Source organism: Zalophus californianus, chromosome 11 (assembly GCF_009762305.2).
Source record: "Zalophus californianus isolate mZalCal1 chromosome 11, mZalCal1.pri.v2, whole genome shotgun sequence".
Taxonomy (NCBI): domain Eukaryota; kingdom Metazoa; phylum Chordata; class Mammalia; order Carnivora; family Otariidae; genus Zalophus; species Zalophus californianus.
The window spans coordinates 54,074,570-54,089,250 of NC_045605.1; the positions used below are offsets into that span (position 1 = coordinate 54,074,570).

General features: G+C 57.6%; 2 protein-coding genes across 6 annotated transcripts in view; one reads left to right on the plus strand and one right to left on the minus strand.

Annotated features, from left to right (window-relative positions):
- The window catches only part of GAB2 (GRB2 associated binding protein 2), a 184,131-nt gene extending 172,269 nt beyond the window's left edge, over window positions 1-11,862 (plus strand). For all 4 annotated transcript variants that reach the window (XM_027578680.2, XM_035722754.1, XM_027578681.2 and 1 more), the window contains exons 4-10: window positions 1,221-1,813; window positions 3,274-3,365; window positions 4,452-4,716; window positions 5,915-6,005; window positions 6,246-6,348; window positions 7,811-7,936; window positions 8,559-11,862. In XM_027578680.2, the coding sequence (XP_027434481.1) occupies window positions 1,221-1,813; window positions 3,274-3,365; window positions 4,452-4,716; window positions 5,915-6,005; window positions 6,246-6,348; window positions 7,811-7,936; window positions 8,559-8,702 (1,414 nt within the window). In that variant the 3' untranslated portion in view covers window positions 8,703-11,862. The remainder of the gene's footprint in view (window positions 1-1,220; window positions 1,814-3,273; window positions 3,366-4,451; window positions 4,717-5,914; window positions 6,006-6,245; window positions 6,349-7,810; window positions 7,937-8,558) is intronic.
- Window positions 11,863-13,056: 1,194 nt separating this feature from the next.
- USP35 (ubiquitin specific peptidase 35) overlaps window positions 13,057-14,681 on the minus strand; it is a 51,418-nt gene continuing 49,793 nt past the window's right edge. The window contains exons 11-12 of one of the 2 annotated variants that reach the window (XR_003517246.2): window positions 13,680-14,100; window positions 13,068-13,198 (exon numbers count right to left, since the gene is read on the minus strand). Coding sequence is in view for 1 of the 2 variants with exons in the window: in XM_027577818.2 (XP_027433619.2) it covers window positions 13,933-14,100 (168 nt within the window). In the remaining variant the exon portion in view is untranslated. Of the gene's footprint in view, window positions 14,101-14,681 lie in introns of both variants that reach the window. The other variant, XM_027577818.2, reaches the window with a different exon arrangement.

Consider the following 14,681-nt stretch of genomic DNA (forward strand, 5'->3'; position numbering starts at 1 on the left):
TCCTGAGAGGAGAGGGCTATGAGTGCCTCAACCGCCCCAGCTATATCATGCAATTTGTATGTATACGAGATTTGCCTCATGCCGGTCAGAAGTGCCAAGAACCTTGAATAAGATTCTTGAAGAAGCTGATAGCTTCCAGACGGCTAAGAATCACTACTGTAAAGGATTGTTCTAGAACAGTGATTCTATGAAATCCTGTGAAGAATCATAACGTGAGATACGTGGATCCCTACTTGCTCTGAACCTCACCTTCCACTTTCCCACACCGCCCACCTCTACACAACACAGAATCCAGCTTGAAAATGACGTTCATTAGGCCGATGGCTTCATGAGCTTCAAAGTCAGATGAACCCCGGAGAGCCAGAGACCCTCCAGGCCATGCCTTCGGGTGGGGGCTGAGTGGAGCTCACACAAATCCTTCCACTCCCGGATCTTTTTTTACTGTTTAGTCTTGCCTTATTTCCCAAAAACCTACATTTTAAAACAGTAATCCTCAAAACTTTTTCTGTCTATAATATAGTTCCCAAATGGGAAACCATTTTTCCTATAAAATTTTGGTCTTCTGGAAAGAGCGCTTTCCCCCCTAAATGCCTTTCTACAAACCGTAATACCTGATAGAAAATACACTGATAGCTTCCATTTGAACCATCCTTTGTAACGTATCCCTTCCACAGCCATTAGCGGACTTGTTTTACAGTGGGAAGACGGAGACTCGGGTAAAATGACCTGTTTGCTAGTGTGTGACACCAGTTTAAGGGTTCTTTCCATTGTCTCACAGCTTTCGTATACACATGTGTACACTCTATGGTACTTAAAGCAATGAACAGGCGGGTGGTATAGCTGCTATGTTTATTTGGAGGGGTGAGGGGTAAGAGCGACCTCTGCTAATCACAGCCATCTGGGGGTAGGGCGAGGATAAAGGCTAACATTGATTGAACATCTGTGTATTAGATCTGCTGGAGTCTAATGTCTGAACAACCTTCGTCATATGTTTTTAATCACCGTTTTTGCAAATGCATTAACCAAAGCTCAGAAGGAGAAAGTTCCTCATGCCAAATCACAGAGCTAGTAAACGAGGATACACCTCAGGCCTGCCGGCCTCCTCAGCCTGGTTTACCAGCCTGCTGAATGGGGCTTTGAACATGCCAGCTTGCCTCCCCGGGTGGGCAGTCCCGGCCCCCTCTAACCTGCCCCATCCCTTCCTTTCTTCTCTCTCCCAGGAGTGCCAGCTTCTCTCAGGGCTCCAGGGCCTCATTTCTCATGAGGAGCGACACAGCCGTACAAAAGCTTGCCCAGGGCAACGGACACTGTGTCAACGGGGTCAGTGGTCAAGTCCACGGCTTCTATAGCCTTCCCAAGCCAAGCCGGCACAACACGGAATTCAGAGACAGTACCTACGACCTCCCCCGGAGCCTAGCCTCCCACGGCCACACTAAGGGCAGCCTCACAGGCTCTGAGACCGATAACGAGGACGTATACACCTTCAAGACGCCCAGCAACACCCTGTGTCGGGAGTTTGGGGACCTCCTAGTGGACAATATGGACGTTCCAGCCACCCCGCTCTCAGCCTACCAGATCCCTAGGACGTTCACGCTGGACAAGAACCACAATGCCATGGCAGTGGCCACTCCTGGGGACTCGGCCATCGCGCCTCCTCCCCGGCCACCCAAGCCAAGTCAGGCAGAAACCCCTCGATGGGGCAGCCCTCAGCAGAGACCACCAATCAGCGAAAGCAGCAGATCCATCTCTGCTGCGGCCACCATCCCCAGGCGCAACACCCTCCCAGCCATGGACAACAGCCGACTGCACCGAGGTTGGTATAATCCCTGGCTGTGACCCTGGGGAGAGGGAGGTAGCTTGGCAGTTCTCAGTAATTCACCAGTCCTTGGTCATCCATGCTGAGGAGATGTAAGGCCCACCCAGGTCACTGATACTCACAGGTTTAGGGATCTTGTACCCAAACACCTTCCTGGCTGCTCCTCCGGCACTGGAGACTATTCGTGGACGCCCGCAATGCAAGAGTGTAGCCGACCCTGCTTGAGAGCGGTTACTGTTCTACTCAGGGAGCTGGAACATTCTCGGTTAACCACAACACAACTTATTATGGGTTTGGAAGTCCAAATCATAGTATTTGATTCATTTTTATATAAATCAAAGACAGAAAAAATAAATTTAGAGGACCAGTTCAAACTGGAGCCAAACCTATGTGGACTAAGAGACTATTAAAACAAATTTTGAGCCACTAAATTTTTTTTTAAAGATTTTATTTATTTATTTGACAGAGAGAGACACAGCGAGAGAGGGAACACAAGCAGAGGGAGGGGGGAGGGAGAAGCAGGCTTCCCGTGGAGCAGGGAGCCCGATGCGGGGCTCGATCCCAGGACCCTGGGATCACAACCTGAGCCGAAGGCAGACACCTTATGACTGAGCCACCCAGGCGCCCTGAGCTACTAAATATTTTCTAAGCCACGCGTGAATCTCTTTGGTTAAAATCTGGATTTCTCTCTGAAGTGTATAAATTTTATTGTCACTAATTTCCTGAGCATATTCCAATCCTGAATAAGCTTCCTCTGTGTGACGAAAAAGTATAGTCATATTGATTCCTTTCATTTTGTATCGTGTATAGCTTGTGAAGCCTGCTCCTCTCCGTCCTTTTGTCTAAGTCATGTAGTGACCCTGAGAGTGTGGTGGGACAGAGCCTCAGTGTCTCCATTTCACGTGAGGCCCGTGGTAGTTAGGAGACTTATTCAGGGTTGTAAGTTCGATCGGGGACAGAGGTGGGACTTGGACCTGGGAACCTGAGTCTTGGCTCAGTACCGTTTCAGTCCATCAACTATTGGATCAGTCACCTGTGCTTTGGAATTGAAATGAAACCGACGTACATAATACATGTCCCTACCCTCAGAGAGTTCACATCTAGTTGGAGAAATAAAACCAACATGTATAAATTAGTCCAGTATCATTATTCATACAGTATTCATAGACGTGATGGCGGGGGTGAGTGGGACAGCAGTTGAGTGCCGTAGGAGTTAGAGGAGAGGGGCGTACCTGAGGGAAGGAGCAGTTAAGGAGGGATCCTCTGGAGGTGCCAACGCTGGGGCTAGATCTAGAAGCCTAGCAGGAGTTTTTGAACTGAGGAATGATGGGATGGAAGTAATACCTTATCACTTGGGTTTGAGAGTAGTATCTTCTGGAGTATCAGTGAGACCCCGAGCAACGCGGCTGAGGGTTTGGGGAAGTGTCAGCACATGGATCTTCTTTCCTCTCTCGTAGCTTCTTCCTGTGAGTCCTACGAGTACCCGCAGCGTGGTGGAGAGAGTGGCCGGGCTGCCGAGTCCATGAGTGATGCGGTCAGTTCTTTCCCGGTGAGTGGGGGTTAGCCAGGGGTCCTCAGGCCTGCCCGGGTGGGTTAAGGTCACACTCCAGGGAACAAAAAGTACAGCTCACAAGAGTGAAGGCATCTCCCTCTTAGGGCCCTGCCTGTTCCTTGTCTCCGTCCAGATGCCTGGGTTGGGTTTTCAGAAAGTAAGATACAGGTGTCTGGTGTGGAAGAAGTGAGTGTACTTAGCGAGCTAGACCACAAGGCTCGCCAGCCCTCCAGGTCAATAGGGCGGGTCTAGAATGCAGAGGCCCCGGGCTCTGGGATGGGGAACCTGAGGCAGCAGGCTTGTCCGTGAGGCCCCACCCGGAGGAGGAGGGGCTGCAGCGTGGGACTGAGGGTAGGGGTGGTGCTCAGAGGCCGGCTTGGCGGCAGAAGTATGGTCTGAGTGCAGGATCCTAGGCTGCCCTCTGCAGGGGGCTGACCACAGCTCGCCAGGCAGACGAGGGCCCGGTGTCGCACCCACTGAAATGATGAAAACTGGGTAACCAAAGCAGAGGCAGCTTCCTTGTCTGTGTGGACAGGCGGGGCAGGGGTAGGAGACTCCTGGCAGGAGTGGGGCCCAGGATGACTGCATCGTACACCTTGGTGGCAGCTCCAACTGCAGCTGGTGGTCACCCTGCAAGCTGGCCTGGGGGAGCACACTGGCCCAGACCTCACTGGCCAGGGCCCAGGCTTCTCCGGGGCTCCTGGCCCTGCTCGGGCTTCACATGCCGGCCCACAAATGGGGAGTGTGGGCCTGAGATGAAGGGCAGGTCCTAAACCAAATCCATACACTCCGTGGCTTGTGCCACCCTCCGCGTGGTCAGGCCCCACAAAGCCTTGTGCACCCAGCCACCAGGGGTATTTGATACCAGAGGATTGTGACAAATTTCCAGTGGGTCCCAAGGGATTGTGGAAACTAGAAGGGACCCACAGACCTCGTTGCTTTCCCCCTCCCACTGTGCCTTCCTGCTTGGTTTCCCCAGGGCCTGCCTTACTAGCTTCCCGGGGCCGCTAACTCAGTTATAACTCTCCTCGCCTTGCATACAGATTCTCACTCCCTTCCTGTTTCTTCCACTCCCTCTCCTAGCCAGGGAAAACCGCTGTGGGCCGGTCCGAGAGCTCCAATTCTGAGGACAACTACGTGCCCATGAATCCAGGGTCCTCCACCTTGCTGGCCACGGAGCGGGCAAGTGATAACTCCCAGAGTGTCTACATCCCCATGAGCCCAGGCCCCCACCACTTCGAGGCGCTTGGCTACCCCTCAGCAGCCCTTTCTATGCACCGAGGCCCCAGCCGAGGGAGTGAGATCCAGCCACCTCCCGTCAACCGCAACCTCAAACCTGACCGGAAAGGTGAGGCTCCTCTCTCCCCATCCCGTCTCTGGGCGGTGTCCAGGAACTATTTGCGTTCATTTAGGGATCGAGTGGATCCTGAACTTTCCTTGCCAGGAAGTGTTAGGCTCTGGGGGCCTGAACCACCCCCAACTCTCACACACATACACAGACGTTCAAACTTGTTCCCGTGGCCCAGCAGCCCAGGGACCGGCTGCCAGAGCAGACTGGATGGGCGGGGGCACGGGTGCCAGCAGGACAGCACACGCTCCGGCGCCAGCCCTGCCGCCTAGGGGTACGAGCAAATCATTCTGTGTGTCTGAGCCTTGTTTCTCAGCTGAGCACTCTAAATACTTGCAGAGCACTGAGCAGCGCAGATAATAGGCCTAAAAGTGCCTTGTAGAGTGTAACCTGCTCTTGGAGGACGCGGGAGGAGGCCTAGGATCTGGCGGAGCGGTCTATTACAAGATCCACTCTGCTGGACGAGAAAGGCGTGAGCGCTCCGACTGCCTACGTGTGGGTTGGAATCCATTCAGCACTTCCTAGGGAGGGGCCTTGGGTAAATCATTTCAGTTTCTCTGAGCTCAGTTTTCTTAGCTGTGAAATGGGGACAGTGGTGTGTTCTGGAGGAATGCATCTAGGACACCGGGTCTGGTATGCAGCAGACGTTCAGGAAGGCTAGATCCGTGCCCTCTGCTCCCTCCGGCTGCCGCCCAGGGGTCAGTGGCAGGAATCCAGAGGGAGAAGTCGGGTCCGGCCCCCCAACTTGGTCTGATCAACGGCGAATTCAGACCTTAGCATTTGAAGTGAAGCCTTTAAGGGCTTTGTGTATTCGCCTTCCTCCCCTGCAGGCTCTACAGCCTGGTCCATGAGTGGCAGGGACGTCCTCCATCTCAGTTACCATCTCTTGTTTTTATATACAGCCACAGGTCTGGGGAGAGCAGTCTCTTGTCAGACCCAGTGTCTCCATTTTGGATTCTGAAAATATGATTACTCCAGAATATGCTTGCAAAGAAAATAATCATTCAGAATCTGAGGATCTGACTTCAGGGCCTAGCAACATAGGCAAAGATCATAGAAGCTGCTGAGCCTCAGTTTCCCTGTGTAAAAGCGGGAATGCAAAAGCCTCCGTGAATGTACTTGTGTGTTATGTGGCTGTGTGTGGACGTGCACCATTATCATCAGTGGCTGATCATTTGACTTTCTGTTCCTGTTCCAGTAAAGCCAACGCCACTTGACCTGAGAAACAACACCGTCATTGATGAGCTCCCCTTCAAGTCACCTGTCACCAAGTCTTGGTCTAGGGCCATGTGAGTGTCCATCTGGGGAAGTGGGAGCCTGGCGCAGGGCTGTGAGGGCTGAGTCGGGAGCTGCATCCTGATGCTCACGCCGGTGGTGGCCGAGCGGTCTCGAGGGGCTTGGTCTCCTCGTCCGTGAAGGGGGGATCGTCGCGCCTTCCCTGTACCAGACCTTCCTCTGCTAATGGAGGGCGGGGTCTGGGGCGAGGAGCCCGATCGCTTCCCTAGGTCATGGTCCTCTCCCCACCACAGCCACACCTTCAACTGCGGCTCCTCCCAGTACTGCCGCCCCATCTCCACCCAGAGCATCACCAGCACGGACTCGGGGGACAGCGAAGAGAACTACGTCCCCATGGTGAGTCGTCTGCGCTCCGTGGGGGCGACTCCTGCCCGGGGGGCCCGGGCCCCCTGCAGGCACCGCCTTTGCTGCCGCCATCCTTCCCGTGCGCCGTGGGGTCACAGGGCCCTGCCCTCGGGGAGGCCGACTGGGACGTGGGTGGAGAGGCCGACTGGGACGTGGGTGGAGAGGCGGCGCTGTGGGGACACGGAGGAGGAGGAGAGCGGTGAACTGCGGCTCCGGGCAGAGGGTGGGCTGGGTCCAGCTCATGAATGACCCCGAACGCTGTCCGGGCAAGTCTGGGCTGTCCCTGGGGACCACGGGAGCCCCAGAAGGTTTAAAGGGCCCGGTGCCTCAGCACCGTCCCTGGGAGCCTACGGAGAATGACTAGGGCAGCCTTCAAAGTTGACTTCCTTCTTCTGTCCTGTTAAAATCTTTCAAAAGTCAAGAACTCTTCATTCCCTACTGTGCTGTTCCCATGAGCAGAAGCAAGAATGCGAGCGTAAGCATTTATTATCTCCTCAGTGGAGGGGGCACACGTGTACCATGACGTACGGTGGCAAAGGCCAGGCCAGAGATCTAAACAGGGTCAGCACGAGAAGCTTCCTCCCTGACATTTTCATTGGAAAGGGAGTAGCTGCCCAACACCTGTAGCTGCTGCATCAATAGTGAAAGAACGCATCAACCAATCAGCAGCCAAGAAACAGAACATAGGATTGTTGCCATTCTCATTAGAATAAGACTTCAGGGGGCACCTGGGTGGCTCAGTCGGTTAAGCGTCTGCCTTCAGCTCGGGTCATGGTCCCAGGGTCCTGGGATCGAGCCCCACATCGGGCTCCCTGCTCAGCAGGAAGCCTGCTTCTCCCTCTCCCACTCCCCCTGCTTGTGTTCCCTCTCTCACTATATCTCTGTCTGTCAGTAAATAAATAAAATCTTAAAAAAAAAAAAAAATAAGACTTCAGGAAAATCCTAGACAAGTTGGTCTTGGTGCCTGGACGGAGACAGGAGCCTAGAGTGTCTCCGTCGAAAGGCGGCTGCAGGAGCCTGGGGAGGAGGGGCCGGGGCCAGGAGATTCAAAGAAGCAGCTTGGGTGCCACCGAAGGCTTTCCAACATGCAGGGCATAAAGGAAAGGGGCACCCTGTTGAGGGCCAGCAGGCAACCACGGGGGTCTGTCAGGGAGCCAGTGGGGGAGACCCGGCCGGCCGGTACAGCGGGACGAGCGCAGGTCCGGGATCCGGGTGACAGAGCCGGTTCCCATCCCCGCTCGCCAGCCGTACAGCCCCAGCCAAGTCAGGCCACCTCTCTGAACTACAGTTTTATCTTTATTTTAAACAACAAGAATAGTAAGAATACCTACATCACAGGACGGTTAAGAAGGTTTAAATGAGGACATGAGACGCCCAGAGGTGTGGGTTTTCCCAGGTGGTGTGTTAGTCTGTTTCCTCCACTTACTGATGGTTTTTCCCTCCTTTGTGATAGCAAAATCCAGTGTCTGCGTCTCCCATTCCCAGTGGCACCAACAGTCCCGCCCCGAAGAAGAGCACGGGCAGCGTTGATTATCTGGCCCTGGACTTCCAGCCGAGCTCCCCCAGCCCCCACCGCAAGGTACCGGCGTGTCCCAGCACTCAGCCTCGTACTGCTTGACTGCTTTTCCTTTAGTCTGGGTCCTAGGGGGCTCGCACGCCCCCTCTCTGAACTCACAGGCGCTCAAGGTCTGTCCGACCTTCTCAGCCAGTCCAGCCCCCTTGTACCAATGAGCAAATGGATGCACACTGAATGACAGAGCCGAGCCTCGGGGATCCTGTGTCTGGTCCTGAGCTTCTCTTTGGGAACTCAGCGTCTAGGTGCACCCACTGCCCTTGGTACAGGGACCTGCAGAAGGGACTCCCCGGCCCCAGAAAGCCTCCCCAGAAAGCACACTCAGCTGCCCAGTCCAGACAGCAGGGGTGGCTGCCAGTGTTCCCTGGCACCTGGCAAATTCCTTCCCAAGTAGGTGGGTGGAGGCAGAGATGAAGGCCTGGGAAATCAGGAGTGCTGACCCAGGCTGTTGCAGAGATGATGGGCAGTTTGGGTTTTAAAGGCCCCTTTCAGAAACAGTACAGGCCCCTGAGGCTGGTCCGAGTGGCAGCAGAGGCCCAGCTCCCCTTGAGGCAGCTCAGAAAGAGCCCCCCACCCCTGTTCCCCACCATACAGATAACTCACAGCCACCTGCCCGTTCTGTCCTCAGCCATCCACGTCATCTGTCACTTCCGATGAGAAGGTGGACTACGTTCAAGTGGACAAGGAGAAAACCCAGGCCCTGCAGAACACCATGCAGGAGTGGACAGATGTGCGGCAGTCCTCGGAGCCTTCCAAAGGCGCTAAGCTGTGACGCAGGGGCCACCACGCCTGGGGAGGTGCCCAGAGGCGGCATCTCCAGAGCTGGCTCCTCCCCCTCGGTCCCCCACACACACATTGTCTCCTCTCCCAGTGCCCCCTCCTGCCACTCTGGCCTTCAAAGCACTTGATGTCAGGGACCCTGAACCCTTCTCCTGAGAGGTAAGGGCCTGATGGAGGCCCTTCCTCTGCCCACTCGGGGCCCACCTTTGATTTGTATCAGTAACGGCCATGCCTCTACCCACCTTCGTTAGAGCTATTGCCAAAAAGCATCCTTCAGCCTCTTCCTGCCCTTTAGACCCGAGTACCTACTAGGCTTTGGGAGGGGCGGGGGCTCTGAGCCAGATTCCACACCTCACTTCCGGTTGGAGCCCTCAAGCCCTCTTCCCTCCAGCTCCTGGGCTACGTCTCCTTCAGTCCCGGAAGATGCCATGTCGTCTCGCTGATTCAGGGAGCCCAGGACCAGCAGACCAGAGTGGCCAGGGACCTCTTCGTCCTTGTCTTTGTTGGTAGAGGAGAGGCATGGCGCCCCAGAAGATGGAGTTGAGAAGGAAGGGTAGCGGTGGTCTTGAGGGACACAGGAAGGAGGTCCCCGATGGCAGAAGGCAGGTGATCTGGGCAGTGGCCCCGCCACGGTGTGGCTGTGCTGGGTTGGGAGAGGCAGGAGGAGGAAGGACGACAGGAGGGAGGGAAAACAGAGGATGGGCAACCACAAACGGGGGTGGGGGAGGGGTGGCCAGGATCCCGTGGGGTCAGGGCCCCCAGAACCGTGGAGCGTACAGGCCCTCCTCCGGGGGCGCACCCCTCCAGAGGGGACGGTGCAGGGTGCTGCAGGGTGCGGGTGGAGGCTGGTGCTGAGGGAAGGCGGTGCAGGGTGCGGAGGGAGCGTGGGGCGGACGGGAGGTGCCGTGGTGGGGAGGGTGCAGCAAGTGTGTCTGCAAGACAGGCGGTGGGGGGCTGGCAGATAACCGAGGGGCTGACAGGCCGGGTACAGACCTTGGAGGCAGACAGTGCGGCCAGGGGCAGGTGGGGGCCGGGGGGGGGGGGGGTCGGGGTCAAGCCGGGGCAGCGCCTGGGGCTGCAGCCCTGAGCGGAAGAGAGGGAGCCGTGTGAGGGACGTGGGGAAAGCAGTGCGGGGGAGGGCTGGGGCTTCCGCCCGGGCCCAGGCCGCTAGGAGTGTGGTCGCCGGAGCCCCTGCTGTTTTCCCAGCTCATCTTCCAGCGGCCACTCCCTGGAAACCCCGAGTCACGAGTCACATTAGCCTCAGACCCGATCCCTGGGGCAGGAGAGGCCAGGCCTCTGCTCCCGTGGCTTTGGAAGGCCATCCCACGAGCTGTGCCCGCCCCCACCAGGCACTTTGTCCTAAGCTGGGGAGGAGAGATCCGAATCTTTTGTGTTGATGGTTCTTGCCCAAACCGTCCAGGGTTGGCAGAGGCCTCATCCCCCCCTGGGGTAACAGACCACCTTCCCTTGGAAAAAAAATACTTGCCACCATGGCTGACGGAGGTGGCTACAGCTCACCTTTGAGCTCCCGCAAGCACATGCCTGGCCACAGTCTCAGAAGCCCCACTCCGGTCAGGAGGATTTTCTCCACAGTAGCCCCTCTCCTAGCAGTTCAACTCGGCGAGCATTGATTCTGGGACCGCGGGAATTAACCAGTTTGTCCGTGCACTGGAGGCAGGGGTGGGGGGAGACACAAGGGCACGGGACATAGGTGAGGGCCATGAGAGAGACTGGAAGCAAGACTGCTGCTTCAGGAGGTTGGTGCAGATCAGAGGAAGGTGGTATCTGGGAAAAGGGGGGTGGTGCTGAGGTGGGCTTGAGGGGCAGGAAGATGGAGCAGTTTTCTAGGGAAGGAGGGAGGGGCTGGGGTCCAGCCACCTTAGAGCACTGGGGCTGATGGCAGTGGCTGACACTGGGTCCCTTTAAGGCTCTCTGCAGGGTCTCGTAGGGCTGAGCTTTGAGGGGTGCTGCCCTGTGCCCCCAGCCCGTGTGTGTGCTGTGTCAGCACGAGGTGAATGAAACGGAGTGTTCAACTCTAATGTCCAAGGAGGCCTCCTTCCAGCTCTTGGTTCCTGCAGCTCCCAAGCCCTCAGGGTGGCGGTGGAGACAGAAGGAGGTGTTAAGAGGACACGGGCCTGTTGAAGGTAGAGACTCGGGCTCACGGGCTTCAAATGACCGGTGTCTAGTACACACCTGGCAGTTCAGTGGCCTGGCAAGGGCAGACCCAAGACTCACGGTGCCTGGGCCAGCAGGACCAAGCAGCAGCGAGGGAGGGAGGGTTCCAGGGAGATGGGCAAAGCAAGGTCCCAGGGAGCCACCACCTGTGAAAGGGTGGTTCGATTAGATGGTGGCTGAGGCCCTTCCATGCTGAAGCTGAGCTCTCTATGGAGGGCCTGGCTCACCAGGGGTGGGCAGCACCCAGAGCATTAGTCAGGCAGCCGGGTCCCTTCCCCGGGATGGACTTCGGAGACTTCTACATTTGAAACCCTTCAAATACACCCCATTCCTAGGAGAGAAGCACAACCCTTCCCCTTCTGGAGTGAGTGGAGCAAGGGCGTGCCCCAAGCCCTGGCTGACCCACCCTCCCCACACCCTTCTGACAAGAGCTCTGGATGCAGTTCGCACTCGTCCACAACCCGTGAGGGAAGCGAGGCTGGGCCCAGGAGCGCTGCAGCTCCCTCCCCCGGGAGCCAACATTCTCGGACTTTTCCAAGCTCCCTGGGCTGCCTGCGGAGGGGCCCCCTCGAGGTGCAGGCTGTCCTGTGATAGTTGGTCGTGTGTATTTTTGTGTGTTGGTTACACGTGTCTTGAAACTTAGAATCATTTCGCACAGAATTGTCTGTCGGGAAGAGAGAAGGGGCTAGGAGCCCAGTCTTAGGTTCTTGCCCTGTTATACCATTTAAAATTGACATTTAATTTTTCAAATCACTGTTGGTGCCTAATCACTTAAGTTATTAATTTATTCTGTTTTCTTTAAAAAAAAAGTGTAACATGTATTTATCCTGTGAGTAGGTCTGGGTTGGGGTGGGAACGTGTTCCGGTGGGTCCTGTTTTTGCTGTGGTGACACACGGCACAGGCCTGAAGCTTGCAGGGCCCTTTTTACTGTGGTGTTGGAGCAGGACAACAATAAAGTCCATTAGAAGCAACCAGAGAAGGCTGCTGGAGCCTGCCTCGTCTGAAGGCGCCGGGGAGGGAACCCACCTGCTGCACAGAATCCCTGCCTGGGGGCCACCCACATGGAGACCCAAACACATCTCTGTCAGGGCCCCCGGAACACTCGGTGCCAGTCTGCTCCCTTTCATTTTAATAGGAAGTAATGGGGCCCTTGTCTTGACCGGGAACAGGGATGAATCCTCCTTACCTCGGAATGTGTGTTCCTGATTCCACCCTTTCGCCTTAGAAGGTGCACAGAGTGTAGAGATGAACTCTTGAGACTAGCAGCCCAGTGTCGCTGATCCCTAAGGTCTGATGTCCCAAGGGTCTGGGACACTTGGGCCAAAACTCAACAACTCCTCCACCTACAACACTGGCAGGCGGCCCTCGCAGCCCCTGGCCACACCCCAGCCTCTGTCCCTGGCTTCCCACCTACTTTGTTCCCCCAGATGGGCAGGGTTGGGGTGGAAAGGGCTCCCGTGTGACGTCTCCAGCTCCCAAGAATGGGCTGGCACCTGGGGAGAGGGGGGCTGCCTCCCCCCCGCTTTCCTCCTGGCAGGTGCCCGAGTCCGTCCGAGGAGGGGCTGCACACCGGCACCAGGTTCTCCCAGGGAAGGGGCGGGGGGAGAATGAGGGAGCAGTGGTAGCGAGTCCTGGTCGGTCCGGGGTCCTCGGCGTCTGAAAAGTCCCCAGATATGGGGGCTCTGGCTTCACCCGACAGGCGAGTCCCCCCGACAGGATGTCCTCGGGCAGCCCGGAGTCTGGGTACCTGCCTCGCCGGGTAACGAGCCTGTCCTCCCCTCTGTCGGCGCCGGCCACTGGGGAACGGCCCCGCTGCTGGTCCCAGCTCTGCCCTCGGGGCCCTCCCAGCCCTAACCTTTCACTTGCAAGCGCTTCAGCGTGGCACACCGTCACCTCCCGTGGGGCATCGCACAAGCCAACAGGTCACAGGCTGTACCCTCCTCACAGCCCAGACACAGCAAGAAACAAAGGGCACGGCCGCCATCACAGCCACGGAGGCAGAAAGAATGACACCTTTAAAGGCTTCAGAGAACCTATTTTTATTCCTGTTTGCGTCTCTCCTCTCCACATAGAAGGGTACAGCGGCCGTCAGGGCACAATGAGGTCAACAGCTGCTCCTCACCAAACCTCCCCCCGCCCCCCGCCAGCCCCCAGGCCACGGCTTGAATGCCACAGAGGAGCCGCCGAGCCAGCCAGCTTTCCTCAGGTCGGACGATGGCTTCACGAGAAACACAGAGTTGCAGTAAAATAAGGATTCTCTCTCTCAACCAGAAAGGGGATGCAAATGGTGGCATCTCAGGCACTGAGGCAGGCTAGGGGAGATGGGGTTTGGGGATTAAGGGTCTCCCGCTGTGGGGGGGAGGGGGGCTGTCCTCCCCTCTCTGCACAGTCTCTGACCCCGTGCCAGGCTGCCTCCCACCTACACGCCCCTCAAAGTACCAAGGGTGCAGGCAACCACATACCGTGCCTCCGAAACCCCTCACAGAACCCAGAAGGGGGCCGTGGGTAGGACGCACCGGCCCCAGACCCTGCTCTGCTGCCTTATACTATACAGCAATAGGATTGTCTGAAAGGAGCGAGGAGGGAAATGCTACTTGATGGCAAAGCACTAGAGCTGTGAATCAGCCCCCTCACGTAGCCTGCTGGGGGGGGGCGGGGGGGGGGTGGGGGGACAAGGCCCAGAGAGTGTCCATCTAAGCTGCTTCAAGTCGACCAGGACACTTGGGTGAGAAATCTGAATGGGGCTGACCCGAGTGTCGGGGCCTGAGACCGTGTCAGGGGCTCGGCTCTCACCTCTGTATCTGAGTCTCTGCACACCCTTCCGGCTGAGGACCGGGGTGTCCCAGAAGCTTCCTCTCCACCTTTCCTGCCCCTGGAAGGGCCCCCGTCTCCGGGGTTGAACCTGCCTCCACAGCCTCCCTCAGCCCCCACCGGGCAGGGCGCCTCGGCCTCGGTCCGACCCGGTTCCCAGAAGGAAAGGGTCAAGGCCTCCCCTGTGGGCTGTGGTGCCCCCCGCAGGCGGGAGCAGCCCGGGGCCGGGTCCCCGTTAGAAGACCAGTCTGTGGAAGTCCCCGCCACTGCCGCCCGCAGGACTGCAGCCTCCCGGAGAGCCTTCGTCCTCGTCCTTGTCCTCATCGAAGCCCCTGCCCCAGCGCGGAGACGCGGGGAGCGCAGAGATATAGGCCGCCCTGCTCCGGGCCTCCTTCTCCTGCTCCTGGGAACGCACAGGCGGGTGGGGAAGGAGGCTTAAAATTCAAGCTCTGAAGCCACAGTTTTCCGTCCCTGTCCCCCCCCCCAGCCCCACCCCAGGGCCACCCGGCACAGCATTTCTGAGTGTCTCTGAGGTGCCCAGGGGGCCAGCACCGAGAAGCGCCGGCTCCTGGCCGCGGGGTGCTCCAGCTCCGCGGGAGGATGGGCGGGATGGATCCACCCTCCCACCCTCGATCTAGGCTTCAAAACCGCTCTTCTCCCAGTAAAAACCCCTAGCCCCTTGGAAAAAAGGAACTCCTTCACACAAGGCTGAGTAGCTGATGCGGGCCTGCCGTGGCCCCAGGGAGAAGGAGGTGCAGGGACTCCCAAGGACCACGTCACACCACACAGGGTCCCCCCCCACCCCCCACCCCCCCATCCTGACACGGCTGGCCCGCTCACTGCCCCTCCAGGCACGAGGAACGGGCCTCCTCGGGCTGAACGGAGGCCTCTGCACAGACGCTCCTCCCCCACGGCCCTGCCTCCGCCCGCAAGGCCCAGCAGAAACCTAAAAGCTGGCTCGGTGTCCCCCACACAGGGGCCCCC